At 48.3% G+C, this 23,188-nt stretch overlaps 3 protein-coding genes across 3 annotated transcripts; all 3 read left to right on the top strand.

Moving 5' to 3' along the window:
- The first annotated feature begins 50 nt into the window (after positions 1–50).
- Positions 51–11,743, top strand: LOC119391135 (uncharacterized). The gene is made up of 4 exons (XM_037658811.2): positions 51–379; positions 2,672–2,849; positions 8,981–9,955; positions 11,327–11,743. Exons 1-4 carry the CDS (start codon positions 177–179, stop codon positions 11,732–11,734), a joined length of 1,764 nt encoding a protein of 587 aa, XP_037514739.2. The 5' UTR covers positions 51–176; the 3' UTR covers positions 11,735–11,743.
- An 871-nt stretch (positions 11,744–12,614) lies between these two features.
- On the top strand, positions 12,615–15,752 carry LOC125758215 (uncharacterized). Its single transcript, XM_049415161.1, has 4 exons — positions 12,615–12,688; positions 12,775–12,894; positions 14,663–14,779; positions 15,680–15,752. The coding sequence occupies exons 1-4, from the start codon at positions 12,615–12,617 to the stop codon at positions 15,750–15,752; spliced, it is 384 nt and encodes a 127-aa protein (XP_049271118.1).
- Positions 15,753–17,048: 1,296 nt separating this feature from the next.
- LOC119391134 (uncharacterized transporter B0285.6-like) lies at positions 17,049–22,380 on the top strand. The gene is made up of 7 exons (XM_037658810.2): positions 17,049–17,065; positions 17,883–17,966; positions 18,973–19,150; positions 19,828–20,018; positions 20,575–20,611; positions 21,011–21,145; positions 22,077–22,380. The coding sequence occupies exons 1-7, from the start codon at positions 17,049–17,051 to the stop codon at positions 22,239–22,241; spliced, it is 807 nt and encodes a 268-aa protein (XP_037514738.1). The 3' UTR covers positions 22,242–22,380.
- The last annotated feature ends 808 nt before the right edge of the window (positions 22,381–23,188 follow it).

Below are 23,188 nucleotides of genomic sequence, written 5' to 3'. Positions count from 1 at the left end.
GAGATCCGGGCTATCCGAGCATTCCGCTCATACGGTGAGTATTGGAACATACCCTTTATTGGCCGCAGCCCCGCGTGCTTGCGGTGTGGCTGCTGTTCGCCATCGCCATCGTGTGCGACGAGACGACCGTGGTGGCGCGCGCGTGTCTCTACGCGCTCCGGCGGTTCGCGCTGCGAATGCAGCCGCTCTTTCTGAGCCTGCAGCTGGTGGTGCTTCTGCTGAGCCTGTTCCTGCCCAGCTCGTTCATCGTCGTCCTCGGCACCGTCTTCATCGAGCGCTTCGTCGCCGTCGTGCAGCGCGAGATCATTGCGTTCGACCAGAAGAGCGGCCCACGCGCACCCACCAACAGCTCAACGCAGAACTTCGTCGAGGACATCCGGTACACCACATGCGCTTTGTTCCTAAATTTAATAATATTAGGGCTCTTACGTCCCAAACCCACAATATGATTGTGAGGGACACCGTAGTGGAGGGCTCGGCAAGTTTGGACCACCTGCGGTTCTTTAACGTGCACCTAAACCTAAGTACACGGACCTCAAGCATTTTGGGCTCCATTGAAAATGCGTCCGCCGCTGCCGGGATCGAGCATCATAAGCACCAGACCACCGAAGCGGGTCATTCCTAATTTTAGAGTGAAGCTTGTTACGAGTTCGGTGATGGCGGCGGCATAGTACGCAAAAAACACGGCAGCGTGCAGAAGTGCGGCAGAAGTGTGTACAGAAGTGCGGTACAGAAGCTGCGCCGGTCACCTGAGTATGTGTATGCGCCGTTTTTCAATAATTGATGTTCTCTCGATCGTGGACTTGCCGGGAATCACCCGTTTCTGATATGGCAATCTGATCTTTTATCCGGGTGACCTGTCATTTCACGTTGCCACATTTTATTGTTGCCCGAATATGAGCGCTTGACCGTCGTTGTTTCCTGTAGCAACAGAAGTGTCGCGCTGCCGATCACGTGGGTGAATGTCCAATTCCTGGCATGGACGAAGGAAAAAGAAGCGAGCGTTGCGTAATGAGAAAGAAAGAAAGTAGTTCGTCGGGCGCGCAAAATCCAAGGTTCACTTGCCCCCATTTTCCCGACAGGACAATGGCTGCTTAATTTTATAACACATTTTCGCTAGTCTGTGTAAATAAGATACACAACAACGAAAGAAAGAGACAGACAGATGGGGCGTGAGGCTTTTTCATCTGTTGGCCGGGTGACAGCGTTCTCGGCAATAGCTCAACGCGCGTGAAGTGACGTATGACGCGTGAAGTAAACGTATCACATTGAAAAATAAAAGCCGTGCGTAAGCGATTATTGTTGGGTTGCACTGAATGTAAACTATACTTCGAAAATATCTAACTACTCTGTTCTTATCTCTTGTCACGTGATGCGCAAATGTCGACTGTGGGCGCTTGCCAAGACATTATAAATCAGGTTTTTAATACAGTTTATTGCGAGTTAACGCCACCCGGTCTGTATTATGTTGTTGTACGTCTTATATATACTGGGACTAGCGTGTATACTAGTCAAAGCCAAGTAATAAGTTCTACCAAATTCTTGTTAGCTACGCGAAGAATTCTACGGTGACCTAGTAATTGCTTGCTATAGGGAAACATGTCACTGGTACGAGATACTTTTCAGCTTTTACGCTTTAGTACCACGGTTTCCTTGTGAGGCTGTAAGTAGGTAACGCGTATTTACAGTTCGGTCCATCTTTGAAAGACAAGTGTAGAGCGTTTGCGAATGTATATAGCAACACTCAGATTTTTAGGGGCGAAGCTCCTCTTAGTCTAACCTTGTCACGCGTCCGGCGTCAGGCGTAACGGGTAGTATCTCCCTACGACCCATCACCGATCCTTTGCAAACTGCCCAATACGTCGTCTTTGCAAACATCCCACTTGGACCCATTACCGATCCATCGCTTCACCGACCATAAGGCCGCTATAATGCAGGGGGAACGGAAGCCACGTCTAGCTACCACTTACGATAAATAAAATTTCTTGTATAAATATATACAGTGTTTGTCACGTCTTTGATGATGCACTGGGCTATCGCTTTGATTACTGCTGGGCGAAACCACTGAAGATTTCACGTTGTAACCATGATTGCTTCAGGAGCTTCGCCCAAGCTCTTCATCATTCACCCGTGAATATGCTGTGAATTTTTTTATCAGGTGCCTTTTGACCGATGGCGTTAGTACCGTTCCACACGTACTTGTGGAATGCACTGACAATGTCCGCCAGCGCATTAGTGTTGAGTTTTACATTGGACTAAAATGTACACTTAGCAGAACCTGAGACGGACGACTGTTTTGATGAGTTGATACCAAAAATGTGCAGATACGCCATAAAATCGCTAAAGAATATGGCTTTATTATTTGTTCATTCCAACGGATCCAGTATGAGTCGATCCAGTGATTCCTTACAGAGAAGCATTTCTGACGGAAACAAACAGCGCTAGACACGGGACGGTGATATAACGACAGAACGACACCCCGTTTCTAGCGCTGTTTTTCCCCTCTTCATGATGTACTAGCCCAGTTATGATGTACCAACCAGCCCAGTTAAGTGTACTTTTGAAGCATTTGCGCTTTTCGCGCGTATTGGAACGTTGGCTGCAAAAGATGAAACAAAACATCAGGACTTTATCTTCTCGTCATCATCTTTGCAAAACTTTCAATGCGCAGGCGTCAGCGCTGGCAGCGTCGAATGGCCACCGGCGGTAGCTCCAGGAAAGCTCGCAGGGTGTCTCTCGTCACTGAAACGGACATGGCCAGCGACGCGTCGCGCGGCAGCTCGCTGGTGCACCAGTACAACATGCACCCCGAGCGGCTCGAAGAACGAGCATTCGACGCGCCGAAAAAGGTACGAACGCCATTTCTCTCTTTGCGCCAAACCATTTAATTATAAGGTAGAAGTTCGGGATAAGGTGGAATCTTGAAGCGATAAAGAATCCTCGGAACACGGGTCTGTCGCTGTAGCCGACGTTTCGACGAGTGGACTTGTCTTCTTCAAGGCTGCAACTGCGTACTTAACGAGTGCATATGCTCGTTTTGTACCCTCTCCTTAAAGGGACACTAAAGGCAAATATTAAGTCGACGTTGATTGTTGAAATAGCGGTCCAGAAACCTCGTAGCGCTGCTTTTGTGCCAAGGAAGTGCTTATTTTGAAATAAAATCACGTTTTTAGTAGTCCGCATAGCGTTAGCGCGCTTCAAATCTCCCGCCTGAAAATACGACTCTCCTACGTCACTGCTGCCATGCCCAACGTTGCCCGCTTTTACTGCGCGGCCGCCGACACTAGTAGCAGCCGAGCGGAAGTAGCGGGACCCACAGTAGCAACAACGGCGCTGCGGCAAAGACTTGCTCGGATGGGCACATTCAAAGCCGTCACCAAGTTGCGGTTGGTCTCGTAATCCTCAGTACGAAAGTGCAGCGAGCACACACGCAGAGGTTTTGACTGTTTAGCACACTGGCGCAATGGCATGACACTAAGCCACTTCGAGCGTAAGGGTTCATTCCGCGGCACCCAGTGAAAAGACACACCGGTTTCCTTGCTGCAGCACTGGCGTTGTGCACCATTCGGGCATCCGGCAATATCACACGCATGCGGCATTTTGTCGAACTTTTTGTCAGAGCGACCTTCACGAGCGCGCAAAACACGCACGGCAGTACGCGATCCCGAAACTACCACTGAGACGGGCGAGGCACAGCTCGGCGAAAACGGAACCTTTGAACCACGCGCGCCGTTCCCCATGGCAACGCCACGGAGGTTTTGTTTTCCATGAATCAAGCGGAAACGAACAAACAGCATTTTATTACGTCTTTTGATGCTCGGAATGTTCTTTTTTTACTGCTGCTAGTTTGATTACTAGTGATTTATTGTAGGCCGACTTCCCTACGTCATCGGGATCACTTCGAAAATGTCCCACTCGTGGCGCTCGTCATGTGATACATTTAGCTTAATTTCTCGGTAAGTAGGGCACTGCTGTTGATAATATTGCCGTTTTAGAAGTTGCCATACATTGGGCTTTCACTCTAACATAAATTGTTATTTGCCTTTAGTGTCCCTTTAAAGCCAGAGGGTAGGAAACATGCACGCGCTAAGGTAGGCAGGTAAGGTAGGCTTGTCGAAACATTGGCTGCAGCGACATCCCGTGTTCCAAGGATTTTTCATCACCATTGAACTATGTAACTCTCATAAATTCTATATATACTACAATCACTGCGATTTGTAAAATCGATTACTAATTACTGAGAAATGACTTCCGCCTTTCTCGCACTTGAACTTTGGAACACACTGCCGTATGTCCTTTAAATTGTCATCTTTGCACTCATCTACCTACCAACTAAATAATTGTCTGATTAACCTCATGTGACGTTTCCTTGCTTATTTGTTCGTGTGTAATTTCACTATGATCGTGTATTAACCGTATTTCTTTGCTTTTTTATCTGTGTCCTCACTCAGTTTCTTCATTATTATTTTTTTTGCTTATATGACTTTATTTTATGCTCTTCTACTACTCTTTTTTTCTCTATAACAATAATCAAGGGTCCCGGTGCTGTTCCTAAATTTGGGACCCTGGATTTTATATAATTTATGGTAATATATTGTATTCGTGAAAATAAACTTAAACTGATCCCGCAGGAATGCGTTAACGAATGCTGCGTGTAATGGGCATGTGAGCCTGCACGAAGCATGCATTTCTCCTCGATCTAACCGACGTCAACACGAGCGACTACGGTACGTCAGGCTATAAACTGCCCTCAAGCATATTCCGCGAAAGTCGCGGGTTCGATCCCCGCGGCGGCGGTCGCATTTCGATGGAGGCCAAGTGCCCGTGTCCTGTGCGATGTCATTGCACGTTAGAGAACACCAAATCGTCTAAATTTCCGAAGCCCATCCACTACGGCGGGCCTCACAATCGCAGTCAGTGGTTCAGTTTCATATAGTGGTCAGTCAGTCTGTCAGTTTCATATAGTGGTTTTGGCACGCAAAACCTCACAAGTTATTATTAGTGTATTCCACATACCTTGCTATAGCCCGTGTCACACAGGGAAGTGCTCGGTCCTTGGTAGCATTTGGCTCAAGGTATGTGACTGCGCCATCAGTCGTACACCATCAACTGACTGCGCCATCAGTCCGGCGCAGTCGCTTGATGACTGCATCGCATAAAATCGGTTCGCTCGGCGCGTGACATGAGCCGAATTTTCTTTTTTAACAGCGGGGCTGTTTCAGCCGACTGCCATTCCGTGCAGACGAACGAAAGAACTATCATCATCATGAACCGGCACGCGCTCTCTTCGTCCTCTTCTTCAACTGCTGCTTCGCTCCCAGAACACGTGAGCCGATTTGTCCGGCGTGGGATGCAATAACTCTGATGGACGAGAAAACGAGTAAAGAGAGAGAGAGAAATAGAGAGAAATAAAGATACAGGAAGGAACAGACACAAAAAAGAAATAGAAAGAAAGAGGGCGCAATATTCATAAAGAGAAAGAGAGAAAGAGGGAGAATCAGAGAGAGAGAGAAAGAAATAGAGAGAGAAAGACAGAAATAGAAATAAATAGACACAAAAGAGGTAGAAAGAAATGGAGAGAAAGAAAAAGAGAAAAATAAAGAGAATCAAGGCAGGCCGCCAAGCTCCGCACTTCCTTCAGGCTTGGCACCAGTAGTGCCAAGCCGCCTTAATTTTTTTTTGTTATATTCACCTAAAGGCTGTAAAGCAAGTGCAACGTGTTTTTAGAATATTTGTCTTGTATTACGTGAGGCAGCAGTGGTAATTAACTGTATTGAAGAGAATTGGAAGGTTATCCAGATCAATAACGGTGACTATACGGATAGGTTACGTTAGATGCGCGCGCGCGCGCATTTGGCTCCATTTGCAGAGCGCGCTTAGCTGTAGAATCACTCCATGGTAAGATATCCAACCTGTGCTCCCGTTTTATGAAGCAACTTTCGAACTCTAAGTTCGCCCTTCACTCGACCGTTTGAAGCACAGCAGCACCGCCGAGCAGTTGCTGCCAATTATCGTCCATACGCATTGACCACTTCTGCCGAGAGCTGGCGCTGCTTCCCCGAGTCGAGGTTTTAGCATCGAGTGGATGATGGTCGTTCTAGAATACTAGGGTTCATCGTTCCCATTTTTTTTAGGGGCGAAGCTCCCTTTAGTCTAACCTTGCCCGGCGTAAGGCGTAAGGCGTCCGGCGTAAGGCGTAACCGGCAGTATACTACGACCCATCACCGATCCTTTGCAAACTGCCCACTACTTCGTCTTTGCAAACATCCCACTACGACCCATCATCGATCCATCACTTCACCGACCATAAAGCCGTTATAATGAAGGGGGAACGTCTAGCTACCACTTACGATTAATAAAATTTCTTGTATAAATATATACAGTGTTTGTCACGTCTTTGATGATGTACTGGGCTATCGCTTTGATTACTGCTGGGCGAAACCACTGAAGATTTCACGGTGTAACCATGATTGCTTCAGGAGCTTCGCCCAAGCTCTTCATCATTCACCCGTGGATATGCTGTGAATTTTTTTCTAAGCGCAGGAACAGCTGCGTGCAACTCTCCCATGGTACAGTACCCTTTAATCGCCGACTAGAAATTTCTCGGCCATAAAGCGAAGGCTACAAAGCAAAGCACGTGAACGACACCGCTCCTCAATGTAGTTCTCCAATTTCGTCTTCATTTTCTGCTGTAGAAAATAAAAATTCAGGAGCCCTTCCCCAATAGGGAGAATGGGGGCAAGCGAAGCTTGACGTGTGCGGGCGTGACGTACTATTTTTATTTATTTATTTATTTATTTATTTATTTATTTATTTATTTATTTATTTGTTTATTTATTTATTAGTAGCGGCAGTCCCCAGAACGTTGTGTTCGGGCTGAATCGGCATGGCGTCTCTCATTACCTTTCCGGCGTTTGTCAGCCTTCATGGGACCATCACACGATTGCGGAAACACGCGTTAGGAATTTGATTTTCTCGAAGTCGGAATTTACCTGAAATGTGCAATTCCTGATGTCAACCTTACACAGTGTGCAGAGCTGATCGCTTTTATTCCGACAACACTATTTCAATGAAGCGCCCATAGCAAGTGTACTGCTTCCCTTTTTTTTTTTTTGCATCGTCGGTAGAACGTATTCGTATGCTTCAGTTCACATTGGGCAAGCATGAGCGCGTGGCCTAGTTGTCAAGGTACTCTTCGAACCGGGCAGACCCTGGTTAAAACTCCATCCCCGGAAACAAAATTTATTCTGTTTTATTTATTATTTCTTTGCTACTCGTCAGCTGTGGGTGAGCAGGGTTTTAGCGAACATCGCCGGCCTCATAAGTCAGTTACTCCAAGCTTCGCTTGCAAGGGTTGAAAATAAAATTGTTTTATTTCCTATGCGAAACAATATTCACCCATGATCTTTTAAAGCGAAAACCTTAGCTGCCCCACCAAACGCAAAAATTAACCGTCGGCGTCACTCGGCGTCGGCGTCAACACGAGCGATGCAAAAAACGTCATCACGTGATGACGTAGTCATGACGTCAGAAGTCGCCGAAAATTGACGTAATCATGACGTCGCTGCGGCGTCACATGGTGACGTCATTACATGACATCGTCGCTTGGTCTCAGGTGGGCCAATCATGGAGGCAGTACAAACCCAGATGCGCAGAAAGCTTGCAATGCCTCTGATCCTGGAGGCAATGCAGAACCACGTTACGTGCAGAAAGCTAGCGGAGGGGGGCGGAAAAGTATCAATACATCGACTGAAAAGAAAAAGAAGATGACTTTCGCCTTCTAGTCGCCTTAGGCGAATGCGTGAGGGACAGTTGTGAGTTTTGTATTTTATTTCATGGTAGAGGCTGCTTTCTTTTCGCTTTCCTAAGTGTGCGTCTGTCCTTCGTGATGTGGTTTACAGCAGTGTTGCTTGACTTGCTTTTGTGACCTTCAATATAAACGCCTTGGCGTCTACATAGACCACCGTATGACCTAAAACGATGTTATACTTGTGTGACGTGGTGTGTGACGAACGACAAAAGCTGAGGAGACATGCAATAAGTTAATCAGTCGGCGAACAGATCTAGACCTTCTGAAAAAATACCCTGGCTCATGCGACAGACGCTGCACTGCGGCTATCCGATAATGAATATTGTGACACTGGGGTTTCTTGACATACACGTGGCCTTTGAGATTAGTTTGGGCAACACGCCCTTGCTCGGCGCGTTGCCAGAGCTAATCGCGGAGGCCACGCTTTACACGTCACCGATAAATCTCAGAAAAGCAAAGCATCCATGAATTTATACCCGATTAGAACGTGAATTTCGCTGTGGGGACTCGAACCCACGATCTCGAAGCACCGCATCAGAGCGCTGTCACCACTCAGCCACTGTGGCAAGATGACTGAATGCCTTAAAATCGTGTTTATGCGCTGTAACTTTTCAAATATTCAAATATTAGGTAATATTAACGTGGTTCAGTTCACTATACTTATCAAATATGTATGCCAAATAACTTGTTTCGAGAACTGCGACTTACGGGAAGACTCGCAATATAAGTCTTTACCGTTTTGGGAATGACAGCTTTTTAAAATGAAGATGTATATGCAATGAATTCAGGGCATGGTCAAGTTCAACTGTGAAATCTTCTTTTACAGGAAACTATATAGCTTTTGTAAAAGCTATATATAGCTTGTGCAGCCTCGTGGTGCCTTCATATGGACGACGAGATTTCCTTTCTTAAAACATCCTCTTCATTGTGAATTTCAGCAGCGTAATCTTTTTTTGTTTACGGGACATAATGGTACGCTGTTAACATGCTTCATCGACGAAGCACTAGCTAGCTCGTATTTCGTTGATTCTGTGTCTCTGTCTTTTGTGTGTTGCTCGTTACCGTAGGCTTGTACAATTGGACCGATCGAATTGCTTGGTAACGTTCTGAGGCAGCAAGATTGACGCGTACACCTTGTTTATCTCGGTGTCAATCACACCGGGAACGCAGGCTAAAAGAAAGCTGCGGCGGAAGACTTCATTCAGCTCGCCAGAGGTTACCTCCAACGGCGCAGTGTGGGCCTGCAGGCTTCCGACTCGCACCATACGATCTTTCGCGTCTCAGAAGGTGCAGCCATCGTCAATCCTCAAAGGGAGCAGCTCGAAGGGCAAAGAGCAGGAGTCCGGCACACATTCACCGTGTAGAACCGCTACCGCGACGAAGACCACTAAACCCGAAACGACGACTCCAAAGAGCCGACAGCAGCCGGGTTCGCGAGTGGACGTTGTCCGTACTGTCGAGTCGGACGACGACGGGGGGTCGTCAAGAACGCCGTCACGTGAATCATCGAGCAAATCGATGGACGAACCGGCAAAGAGGGCGTTGGTCAAGCTCGTCGACAAACCGGGAGTCGAACCCTCTGTGATCCAGCAAACGACGAGTGGTCCTGCAGACGACAAGCCGCGAGGTAGCGGCCGTCTCGTCGAACCTGCGCCTGCCGAGGACGTCGCCCCTCCTTCGCCCGGCGAGGAGTTGTCAGGACTGCAACAGCTGCATCAGACGCCGAGCGCGCTCACGCCGTCGACGACAATGTTATCGCCATCGACGTCCCCGTTTTCGGTGTCCTCTCACAGCTCGGCGTCGTCGACACCGCAAGTCACCGTCCTCGAAGTGTGGAATACGGCGCCCGTCGGGGCGTGCGGCGAGGATAAGGTAGAGAGTTACGCGACTTGGGCGTCGCACGTGATGAGCGGTCCGGGCTCGCGGTTGCTGCTTCCCGGCGATGAAGAGGCGGCGGCCGCCTCGTCGTCGCTCGGCAGGTCGACTGAGTCGACGACCATGAAGACCGCTGTCGAGGACGAGCCGCAACCGTCAAAGTCGACCTCTGTCGCACCCGAGAACGGCAGGAGTGTCGTCAAGCGGGACACTGCCCTCGGCTTCCACAGCCAGAAAGAGACGGAGCAGTCCGGATGGAAGCTGCTGCAGGTATGTTAAGGCGAAAGCCTTATATGTCTCATCAAACGCGGAAAGTGACTGCCGGCGTCAAGACGTATGATGCACAAATTATCATCACGCAACTGATGGCTGTGATGACGCCACCCTATGACGTCATAGTGACGTCACATGTCCTAGAGATTTGTGACGTCATCTGAGGTTACTGTGACGTCGCACAAGGTGACGTCCCATGGTGACGTCATCGCATGCCACCGTCGCTTGGTGAAAAGTGAGCTGATCCCGGTGGCACTGCAAAACCACGTTGGGAGCAGGAAGCTTACGGGGGGGGGGGGGGAGGTGGGGATGTAACAGTACAGTTGACTTAGAAGAAAAAGGAGATGGCTTACGCCTTCGAGTCGTCTTTGGCAAAAGCATGAGGGACCGTGCACGTTTTTGTAGTGTTTGTCGCTTCTAGTCTCATTGAATTAATGCATTAGTCTTGTAATATTAGGGAAGCTAGCAGTATGGTGCTCCGCCTGTCTTTCGGAGGAGACCAAGCGCTTTTGTAGGCTTCTCTTATGTCGCATTATAGTCGACGTATAATTATCGTGACTGTTGCAGTCTTCCCAGCATCTACACTCCAACATACCATAGGTTTTCTTATTTGCTTTTATTGCGAAAGCAATTATATGGACAGACTCGACGGGTTATTGCCGTCGCCGTCGCTGTCGCCGTCATGTTCCGTATAAAGTCCAAATTTATAAGATCCCCCTGCACATCGTATGTTCTACCGCGGGTAAAAGCGCCCGAACAGGGCACATATGGTGTATCACCATATATGCCTTCAAGCGCGGCAATATGGTGTATGACCATGTGCGCCCTGACAACGCGATTCTTTCCTGATGTTTTTTTTTATTACGATAGCAACTATATGGACACCCGAGGCATATTTTTGCCGTCGCCGTGATGTTAAGTATAAAGTCCAAATCGATAACATCGCCCCGTGCGTCGTATGTTCTATCTGCGCACGAGAGCTTGAGGAGGCTGCAGACGGGCGCGGCTCAAGGAGAGGGGAAACGCGCCTGCCGGCTCCGACGGGCGAAGGAGCAAGAATGGGTGCCGGTGGAGCGGGCAGCGTCGCTCGGGCAGCGACTGCGAAGTTTGATCGAAAGGGCAAGGTCGCGCGCGCTGTCTAGACTGACCTCAGTGGACGGCTCGCACCCTTGTATATGCTGTGCTCTCACCGCTTACTTTGCGTTGAGGCGATACATGGCACGAAAACCGCTTCGCTCCCTGGAGTGGCTGTACCGAGTTTTGTAGAGGAGTTAGCTGGCCTTACTTCGTATACCATTCGAATTTGTTGCTATCGCATTCATTGCTTCACGACAAAACTGTGACTCTTGTTTCTCTCATTTCTCACAGTTGATTCATGGTCTCCACACGCAAACGGCGAGCGAATTCTGTCAGCTGCAGAAGAATGCCGCCTCACCTCCGGACTCCAGCGCCGAGCGCCTCTTCGAGGTTCGCGGCCTCTTCAAGTCGGCGCGTAGCAGCGTGTCGGCGCAGTCGAGCCCGCAAAGGCAGCAAGAGAGCCCGGCCAGCCGCCGCGTGTCGCTGACCTTGATGGACAACGACACCGAGATGGCGGCGACCATGAACGGAGTCGTCACGACGCGCAGGTGCGTCATGTACGACTCGGCACGGCGCAGGACGGCGGCGGCCGGACGCAACGAGAACGGCACCAGCGCACGTCGCATCATCGCTTCGCAGCCCTACCTGGGCGGAGAGGCGGCTTCAAGCTACCGTGAGGAACTCGCACATACCGTTTAAGCGTCCACTGCGCCCGCTGCGCCCACTGCGTATTCTCGAGCACAGGGGTCTCAAACTGATTTGAGCTAGCGGGCCACAGTCACAATATTTAGTCTCCCGCAAGGGCCGGGACAGGAAAGAAAAAATTGGGAGGACTCTTGAGCTTCGCCATCAAGAGTAGAACAATGGAGATTGAACAAAATGTCAGTCGACGTTGCCATTTGAAAGAACGCCTTTCCCATATGGACCTTGTTCATTCCTGAAGGGGATCCGGTGTGCGGATTCGAGAAGCATATCGATACTAATATTCAGAATGACTGAAATGTGGACGCCGATTGTGAAATACGGGGTTTTTGTTCCACGTTTATGTTTCAAAACATGGTGACCGCATGAGGTGCCTCACGAAACATCGCTTGAGACCAGTCACGACTGTGTAGCTCATGATCCTTATTAAGAAAACATAAAGAACATGGGACGCAGACAGTAATGTGCGGACCGGGCCGCGAGTTTTGAGACCCCCTGTTCTAGCATTTCGCCTCCATCGAAACAACTGAAACATGCAGGCAGTGAACCTTTTCTTTTATTTATAATCGCGACATGTTGTTGAACGTGAAATTTGACAATTACTTCCACCCATACCTTTTTGACAGATAGCTTCCTTTTTTAATAGTTGTTTTTTATGCTTTCATAGAACACAGATCTGATACCTCTTAAACATTTTCATCAATCAGTCCCTTATTTTCCATCGTTGTTCTAATAGTGTGGTTTCACTTCGATCTCACTTCTATGTCATTTCTGTTTAACTCGGAAGTTTAAAGATATTGAGTCAAGTCGAATGGCACGGTACATTGTGACATCGTTTGATTTTTTCGTATTGTAAATGACGTATTCTTTTGTAACCATGCTCTACCTAATTTTGATGGTTACAGTCGACTTCGGAGATGAGCAAGTCTCTTCGTGCATACGTCTGCATACGTAAGTTAAATCCGTATCTACATATTTAAAAATGGCCATTTTACTACCGTATTTGTTTTAATAGCTCATCATTCTGACTGTTGCAGACTGATCCTGGCAGTCAGACCCGTGCTAATCGCCGGGACCGCGTACACCGCAATTTTCGGGAACCTCATAAGCCTCAACACGGTGCCTACGCGCAACGCCGTTCTGGTCAACCTCGGCTGGTACGTGTGTCACGTGAACTGCTACTCTGATTTAGGTGTGCAATATTCGCCACCACGGCCGCGAGTCCTTATGAACCTTACACTTTCGTCTTTCATCACAAGTATACAACCATTAAAAGCCATTTAAAGTCATGAAGAGCTGGTCGTTAAGAGTGTCGTGGTCGTTAAAGGGGTACTGACACAAAATTTCGCGGCCGAGATAGCCTGCTGGATCGATTCCCGTGTACGTGCGTGTACCATCTGCAAAATATCGACAGCGAATAAAGCTTGGAAGGTATTTTATAAGAATTTCGAAGTTCGCGAGCACGATCCAGCATTATAGGCCGCACCTAGTGCATTGACACCCTCGGAGGTGACCCGAGGTGACCCCCCTACTTCCCCTACGTAACCGCTGCAGCCGGTACAAGTTATGATGACGTCGTAGCCGCCATTTCTGTTTTGACGCGCTTCCCGACGAATCGCTCCTCGCCAGCGGGTCAAACCTGAAGTGATTCGCCACGTCGAAAATTCCTTCCATCCCCGCCGCAAGAAAATCGTCGCCATCAGACGACGATCAGCCCGACGACGCCAGACCGCGCGGAAATGCGTCACTGTTCTGTGTGCTCACGTGACCGAGCGTTTCACTCGCTAGGTGGTGATAGTTGCACCCGGCGGCTTGTCGTTTTTGGAGCTCTGTCAAACCGAAACTGAGGCTGTGTCGGTGATGAGGAGCTTGTAATTAATTATCTGTCGCGCGCTGCAGCAAACGATGTGCCGTGTTATGACTAACAGGCCTCCAGCAACACATTGCAGCAAAAAAACGCGGTGAGAAAATTTTTGTGTCAGGACTCCTTTAAGCTGGTAGCGCGCTTGCCTTCCATCAGAAGGCAAGCGCTCGTCGGGGTAGCAGAAAGTTAGGTGGGCAGATGAGATTAAGAAGTTTGCGGGGATAACGTGGTCGCAGCAAGCACAGGACCGGGTTGCTTGGCGGAACATGGGAGAGGTCTTTGCCCTCCAGTGGGCGTCAGTATGATGATTATGATCATACAACCATCGCAGTGTCACCGGAGGGTATGCCATCGATTTACAACGGATCTCATTCAGTGCATGGTTGTTGGTTCGGATCCTACCAGCGTTAGGCGTTCAATTTTTCGTTTCCCTTTAGCATGAATACGAAGTCTATGAAAGTGTACGTCTGATCATAACATCGGTTCATTGAGTATTCTCAATTCATTTCACGCTAACCTTGGCTTCGTTGTGCAATGAATTCATGTGATTGTTCGCGACCCCGCGTGACTCTGCGTGAACCCCATTGGGTTCGTAGCAGATATCTACATCGCTCCGCTTAAGCTTACCACAAACTACTCGACGCATTGTACCGTTCTTCTCGCTGTGATAACTAAACCAGTGTTTATCCTCTTTTTTTATCGGCATACACCTGCTCTCACGCACTGAAACACACTATTTCTCCAAGCAATATCCCGAAGATATAAGCACCGTGCTGTACTGCACGCTATCGCAACAGGTTTTTCACTATAGCGCATTAACAGTACTCAGACTATACGCGCTATAGTCTTTACTATAACATGGTGTGCTATGGTGCTCTCTATAAAGCCACAGAATAATAGCGCAAATGCTTACTGTTTATTTATACCGTGGCACTTCAGTAGGCATACGTGGGACTTGGTATATAAAGGCGCGACATTGCGGGAGTGTCGACAGACTTTATAGCTTGAAAGTTTAGAGTTTCGTGTTGGCGTAACCACATTTGCCTCGTTTGCGCACGTAGCAACGCCACCCAGTGTGCCGTAAGCTGGTGGAGTTGGGCGATGATGGCGCTGCCCGCGGCCCTCACCTGCTGCCTCATCTGTTGGATTTACGCCTGCTGTGCCAGCCTGGTCACCTGGTGAGGAGAAAGTTGTGCCATCCACTGCCGAGATTCGCATCGGAGGCTTCCTCTTTATTATTTTATGCCTCGTATAACGAACGTCGAGATTCGCAGCAGTCACTGTCATTTCTGTGGCTGCTTAGTCATGGCTGCCTTTAAGGGACGTGCGGACAGTTGCACCGCGGTGACCGTCGTGACGTTATAGTGATTACAGTGCTCTGCTGGTGACCCGAAGGTCGCAGGTTCGATTCCGGCAGAGGCGATCACATTTTCGATGGAGGCGAAAGTTCTAGAGACCCGTATACTTAGATTAAGGTGCAGGAACCCCATGTAGTCGGAACTTCCGGAGCTGTGCACTTCGCCGTGCCTCATTATCGTGTGTATACCGTGGTCTTGGCATGTAAAACCCTAGCAATTATTATTATTATTAACAGTTGTACCGTGGAATAGTGTGCTATTATAGTGCATTAATTACCGTGCAGTGTTCGGTCGTGTAATTATTTTGAACCACACACTGGAAAGAAAAAAAAATATGTTAAAATAAGGGACATCGTAACTATCTAACTTATCGTTACGCACCTGAACCCTCCTGCGGCCTTAATAAGGATAATACAGGAGAGCGTATATAGACGGGAAAATTACATTGATAGTGTAGAGAAAACAAACTTGAACGACACAAAGGACCAACAAGGACACGTAACGACTCAGTCTTATGTCTTCTTTATTCTTGAATATATCAACCTGTGTGGTAGCTCGCGAATATGCGTAGACTCATTATGCTTTTCGTGTTTCCTCCGCTCATTTTTCTTTCTTTCTTTCTTTCTTTCTTTCTTTCTTTCTTTCTTTCTTTCTTTCTTTCTTTCTTTCTTTCTTTCTTTCTTTCTTTCTTTCTTTCTTTCTTTCTTTCTTTCTTTTCAGCGACGAAGAAGTCGAGGAGCAGACGCACGCAGACATGTCCAACTGCGCTCGAGCGCGCAACGATCGCAGCTAGCTAGATTGTCCACGACGACGGCCGGTCGGCGCATACTTAGCGAACTCGGTTTCAACCCAATGCAAGTGGAAACAAATAGCGTGCGCATATCGAAACGTGTACAAGAAAACATCACTGTTGCTCCAATCCCCCGCAACACACACCCTGTACACAATGAGGGACGTCGTCGGGCGAGGGCGACAGCTCTATTGAAGCAACTGGGAAAGGGTGGTACAAGTGCAAGTTTCGTCGACGCTGCAGCATATCGAGACGGTAAAAAGTTCGCAGCGGTAGTCGTCGACCAGACCGGCTCGACTACGAACTGCTCCACGGTACGCACAACGAACCCGCAGGTGGCCGAACAAGTGGCCATTGCGCTCGCTCTGCTAAATGATCGATGTGAAGAGGTGTACAGCGACTCAAAGGCGGCAGTCAGAGCCTTCCAAACGGGCCGTATATCTACACAGGCCGCCAGGATCTTGAACAGCTCCACCAGAGATGGGATGGTCCCTCACACCATTTACTGGTTCCCCGCACATATCGGCTCAGTAAAGGGCGTTGCCCTGAACCCGAATGAGTCAGCCCACACAGCAGCGCGCGCGCTCACCGACCGCGCTGCTCTCGACATGGGCGATGGCTCCAGCGCCGACAACGCAGGGCATAAGGACACTCCAACCACACACAACGAGATCACCAAGTATTATTACATGGAGAGGCGGGCTTTCCCGATCCCACATTCAAAACTCAATCGAGCACAGGCTGTCTCGTTGCGCTTACTTCAAACCAATTCGTACCCATCTTTAGCACACTTAAATGAAATTTATCCACACAAATTCCCCGATGCCGCCTGCACCGCTTGCGGGCAGGCCGCTACGTTAGCGCACATGCAGTCAACGTGAAGCCTTGTCACGAACACCTTTTCCTGCACTTTGGCGAAACCACTGGCGTAAATCACGGGGGAGGGTCAAAGGTATCCTGACCCCCCTTGTGTTCAGGCTTGGGGGGAGGGGACGCCCCTTGCGAGCGTCCCCCCTTGAGATTTATCTTTCGAGCCATATATTTGAACTGCTTGGGAAATAAGTATAATGCAATCAACTTATTTTTGTTAATGCCTGTTATTTTTTGTAGTGATTAGGCCTGTGTTCACTATCCCCTCAGCTCTGTGAGACTGTTGAAATCGCAAATGCCGCTCGGCCGCTTTCGGAGAGGACTCAATGGAGCAATGCATTTACACGAGCTTGTAACCCATGCTCGTTTTTTAAAAAAAATTTTATTTCAAAGCGTATTTTAATTTTTATCTAAATAAAAACAAAAACAATGGCTGCCATGGCAAGGTGCGTATCTCCTCTTGTGATTTTTCTGGATTTACGCCACTGGGCGGAACTGCCACCTCTTTCTATATAGTTTAGTGAGTGTAGCTTTGCGTTGTTTAACACGAGGTTGCGGCTCTTGATTCCTGCTGCGGCGGGCGGTCGCAATCCGATGCAGGCGTAACGCAAACGGAAGGGGAAAAAATGCAGGCGACCCTAATCTTTTTTGACTTAGGTGTTTGGTAGCGACACTCGCACCTCGGTGTTCGTGTGCCTCGTGTATTCCTTGCGTAAACTTTGTGTTTCGTCGCACTGCCTAAGCGCATCGCGGTGGCCACGTACAAAGAACATGGCCTCCGAGATTAGCCGGCGGCGCGCCGTTGCTAATCTCGGAGGCCATGGAAGGAAGCGCGTGGTTGAGATCTGCTCCGCCAGGTGTCGAAACAATCCCAGAGGCTCACAAGAAAATTGCCCGCTCTTTCAATGAACCCTTAAATTAATTTTTCGTGAGTTATACGGACAATTAATTGGCCATTAACTTAAGTAAACGTATACGCTCCGGTATGTTATGTGTCCAATATAACTCTTAAATGGAAGGAGAACCATCGATTTCGTACCAGTTTTATTTTTTTAAACACAGTGTCTGAACATTAGGAAAACCCGGAACTGAGCTCACCCGGAAGTGCTTTGGAAGAGAAACAAGAGTCGCTAGTCGCTCGTGCCTCTAATAACGTGGTAATTACTCAGTGGTAATTATGGAGTGCACCACGTCGGCTTGCCTCATACTAAAATATTACACTGCTGCCACGTAATACTACGTATAAATTATTGCTCTTTTTAGCACTGTGCGTGAAACCCTGCTCATCTACTGGCTGATCGGAGTTCCAGTCACGTACGGGGCTTACATCATCCGGAATCCTAGAGGGTGAGCTGCTGGACGCGTTAATATATACATGACGAGGTGTTCCTGTTTATTAGCGCCACTTTCGAGACATGCGACGTTTTGTATGTGCTTCGGAATACTCTGGCGTCTCATTTAAGTGCAACCAAAACAATTAGGAACAACCCCAACTGGAATGATGAGGCATTTTTCAGCGAAATTCTGGGACGGATATATTGAAAGTGGTGCCAGCTCGAGTGTACGGCTTCAGTTTGTCATAAAGTCAATAAATATAAAGCCATAAAGTTAATATAAAGTGCTTTAGCAATAAGCAACGTGTGAGGTTTTGTTTCATTTCTTTCTTCTATCTTTAGCCATGCAGATCACCTGAAACAACGGCAGGAATAAAAAAATGGCAGTTTCATTTACGAATAGCGTTCTACATAAAATGAAATGTTATGCCCAAATGTTATCTTCCCCTTCTATTTTCAACTTGGAATTAAAAATTGAAAAATGGCTACCATTACGAAAACATATCTGATGTCCATATCGCTTACCATTATTAATTTTTTCTTGAACGCGGTTGATCAAACAGCGTTGCTTGTAATCTGCACGTACCAGGCAACCTAGCTGTCCGCTTAGTACAAGGAAGATGCTCAATCGCCATTAAGCGAATGATTGCTAAGAGCAGCGAATTAAAAAGTCGCATTGTTTCTGCTACAAAATATTCTTACGGTGTCTAATTGGCTAAGGTTTCCCCGTGTCGATAACATGATGCTTATAATAGACAGTCGTTCTTAACGTTAGATGAGAAACAATATAAAGAAGCAAGTGCTTACAAAACGGATTGCATCTAGCTAATAATCGAGTCTAAAATCCATCGAAAGGTTGACGTTCTTTGTGGTTTGCCGTTGTGGTCTGCCGTTGTGCTTTGCCATTGTAGTTTACCGTTGTAGTTTGACGTCGCGGGTTGTGAAATGTCTTGCAATAGCGCTGGTGTCCGTAAACAGTGTGATATTTTCATTCTAAACGTGCATGCATTGTCGGTCAGCTACCTCGAGGGTCCCCTGTTCGGACTGTCCGTGGTCGGGATGAGCATGATGCCGGGTCTGACGCGCAATCATTACTGGTCGCGCCGCATGCTCTGTTGGGACACCATCTGCGCTCGCATGCCCTGGAACGTCATCATCATGTTGGGCTGCGTCATGGCTCTCACCAGGGTCGTCGAGGTATGCGGAACAATCAATGCCTTCCGGTCAGAATATATGACACGCTGCTTACGTAAGCTTTGTAGAACAACGTGTCATACTTAGAGAAACAAGAAAGGGTCATTTTTTTTATCACATCCACTAATACACAGACACAACTGAAGTTCGGTCAACAGCCCCACGTGCAGCGACATCCTAATGAAGAGGGAATGGTGGTATCTGAAAAAAGAGGAAGAAAACATTTGCCCAGTCAAAATTTCGTACGCGAGTGAAACTCAATAGGCCTAACGCATACCAGGAAGGCCTTTACTTTCGGTATCCCTAAAAACGTGGTTGTGTGTCTATGCATCATTTACACATAGCTTAGGTTGCAGATTTTCAGTAATTTAATCTCATCAGTTATATGAGCACATGTACCCAGATTGGCAACTAAACAGCGCCAGTAACGCAATGACCATATGTAATTTTATCGACCCACCGGGAAGATCAAGTACTGGGACGGTAACGTGCAAAGTTGGAATGAATTAGACGAGACTGAACTGTCTCCTCCGCGTAGCCTCCCTGTACTGCACTGTTTTCAGTAATCGAAGAAAGCATACCTGGACTTGGTGCTAATGCGAACATATATCGCGGACATAGAAATTCAATAATGGGTCCGGTATCGAGGCTGCGACCATCATTCAATTACCGGCGCGCAGAAATACCGGCTCGTGCAGACATTGTTGGAACAAGTGGACGACCAGTTCTGGACGCGACGCTCGACCAAGGCGAACCAGTTCATCCTGTCCAGCATGGCGGCCCTGCTCTCCGAAATGATCGTGGGTGACACACTCGGCAACGTTCTCACGCCGGTCGTCGTGCGTGTGGTGAGCACGAGCGAGTGCTATCAGCGAGATTAACGAGTGGCAGCTTCCCGTCCACGTTTCTTCCTGCACTGTGTTTTGGTTCGCTCAACGATTTCACAATGATGCACTAACTGACCCAACAGTCAACGCTTCTGAATGGGCTGTTGCGACGAGCACGCCCGACGACAATGTGCGATCGTGCAATCCGCCTCTTTCACGATGCCACGGCGCATGCGCCCTTCCCCTAGCGGAAAATTCGCGAAACGCCCTTTGATCTCGGAGCCTTTCCTTCTGGCAATACGGGTTGTCTCGGCCCCTACCAAAACTGCAGAAGGCACCGCAGGAAAATGAAAAAAGGCGGATTTTAAAGCGCGCCAACGCGTTGTGATCGAAGTTCGCTGCCGAATCGACCAGGCTGAGAGAAGGGAACTCCGACTGTGAAGTTATGGGCTGAACGCTCGCGCAAATAGCTGCGACTGAGCCGGATTGTTTAAGCGGAAGTAGAGTTTACTCGGGTAAGCTCATTAGCTCTTGGTCGGCATAGTCTTAATTACGTTGTGTTATCTTTATCTCCTGTCCACTCAAAAATCTAATTCCTAGGCACGGATTTGATTTGGGCAACAGTTACAGGGACAGCGTCTGGCTCTTTACAGGTCATCGTACTTTAGCTGCTACGCTAGAAGCAGCTTACATAAACTGCTATTATGCGCGTATTTTTATCTCCTCCTTTTGTTTTTGTTTTAATTGAGCGTCTCGTCACTACATCATGCATGGTGGTGTCCCATTGATTGGACATAAGATAAAAGAAAAGTCGCAAGCACTGAGAACACGGTTGCTTCATTTAACTGCTTTTGAACTGTTTGGCCATAAGGATATCGCAAAAGTGGTCTTTAGATTACCTAAACTATCGCTGTAGTGTATACACAAATACACTACGGGGGTAGTTTAGGTAGCGTACACACAAATACACTTCGCGCTTATAGCGCACGTGACTGCAACGCACTACTGACGCGTTGAGGACCACGCACGCGCGCAGGCTGTGGTGACCAACGCTCCCGCCGCGTTTTACGTGGTTCCCGTCAACCTGGCCGCCTCCATCAACGTGATGCTGCCCGTCTCGGTGCCGCTGCTAATCATGCGCGAATACCTCAACTTCCAATGCGCCAAAATGGTAAGATGAAGACGTGTAACCTTTATCCATGGAAGTTCTTCCCACAGAAACCTTGTGCAGATAATGTCCTCACTTTTCCTTGTGTGTGTGTGTGTGTGTGTGTGTGTGTGTGTGTGTGTGCGTGTGCGTGTGCGTGTGCGTGTGCGTGTGCGTGTGTGTGTGTGTGTGTGTGTGTGCGCGTGCGTGCGTGCGTGCGTGCGCGTGTGTGTGTGTGTGTGTGTGTGTGTGTGTGTGTGTGTGTGTGTGTGTGTGTGTGTGTGTGTGTGTGTGTGTGTGCGTGCGTGCGTGCGTGGGGGGCATTGTATAACCAACCGCACCAATGGAAGCTTTACTAGCATAATATTCTTTTTTATTGCGATAGCAATTTCACCGACAGTCCGGTAGCAATCATACCGACACTCCAGGCGCATTCTCGCTGTCGCCGTGACGTTCTGTATAAAATCCAAGTGGATAACATCGCCCGGCGCGTCGTATGTTTTGTGTGTGAGTGAAAGGCTGCGATGGCAGCCGACGATCGCGGCTCAAGCGGAGAGGAAACGCGCCGGCCGTCATTCGCCACGTGATAATCCTATGGATGGGAGGGGGGGGGGGGGTGAGTGAGGTGAGGGAGGTCCCGGCAAAAACTGTACCTTGACCGGCCCGGCGCGATCTCGTGCGCACTATATCCTGACAGGGATCAGAAGACGGCTCACGCCTTTGTATGTGCTATGTTCTGCTGTATTTGCGTTGAAGCTATAGATAGCACGAAAATCACTTCGCTTGCTACAGCAGCCGCGTCTCCTTACGCCAGCGTTTTGTTCAGCTACTCCATGTCAGGTGTTACTACAAGGAGTTAGCTGCTAGCCTTACCTCATATAAAATTCCGACTTGTTATCGCATTTATTGCTTTGCTTATGCGGTGAAACCGTGATTTTCTTTTTTTTTTTTTCAGGTTGCCTACGGTGTGTTCCTCAAGTGCACTGCTGTACTTCTCACGGTCGCCTCCATGAACACACTGGGCACAATCTTCTTCAGCAGCGAGGGGCTCTCCACCAACCAGGCCTCAGCACTCAGCACAGTCAACGCCACGCACGTTGTGACTGGCCCCATGCAATGATCTTTTGCTATCGCAGTGGCATCTTCAAAGACCTGGCCATGCGACATGCATAATGCGGGCTTCACGCTGTCCGGTGCTTGCAAGCGCAACGTCGTGCTGCGTGTGTTATGTATTAAGTCATCGCGCAATCTTGCACCGTGTGCCACATGACATGTCTGGGAGTTGAGGCGTCTCACCTGAGAAAGTTGGTTGGCACGGTATTTAGGCGAAGTGACTGGACGGCCAGCTGTGTTCGAACAATTATTTTCTTACGTATTTTCTGCCGTACACCTAAGCTGTTTGTAACGACGTAATGTGATACCAATGAATTTAGCGGTGTTGACGAAATTGTATAAGTATTTGAGACCTGATACGGGGAGCATTTCTATTGTTTAGTATTATTGCGCTGACTTCTACGACATTTGCTCGTCTTTGTTTAATGTATAGCGAAGAAGTTCATGTGCGTCAGACGTGAACTTTTCCTGCACTACGTGGGTGAAACCTTTCGTTAAACAGTCACAATAGAGACACGGAACCTTGGGCGAGTTTGTAAGACACTGTGGAACAACTTCACAGCGCCGCGAAAAACGAGGACAGAAGAAAAAGGGCAAGAAAGAGCAACACAGCGCTCGTGTTGTCTGCTCTTTTTCGTCTGTCCTCGTTTTTCGGCGCTGTGAAGTTGTTCCATTAAAGTCACGGTAGCTTGAAACGAAAGGTCAAGGGCACTGTGGACTATAGCACGTGTACGCTGTTACGCACCGTGTTTAAGTAGAGGATGCAGGCTCGTAGCCATTGCTACGTAAAATACGTATAAATCGCGGTTTCGAAGGGTTTCTATTTCGGAGTGGAATAAAATCATATTTGCTTACCCGCGATATAGTTTGCGCGCAATTGAATAATCGCTCGAGATATGAGGATTGCAAGGCGAAAAATGATTTCCACGGCAGCTTTGACGTTACTCATCTGCA

This window comes from Rhipicephalus sanguineus, chromosome 4 (assembly GCF_013339695.2).
Source record: "Rhipicephalus sanguineus isolate Rsan-2018 chromosome 4, BIME_Rsan_1.4, whole genome shotgun sequence".
NCBI lineage: Eukaryota > Metazoa > Arthropoda > Arachnida > Ixodida > Ixodidae > Rhipicephalus > Rhipicephalus sanguineus.
Note: the sequence above shows the minus strand (reverse complement) of the source record. Positions and strands in the feature narration are given on the sequence as shown.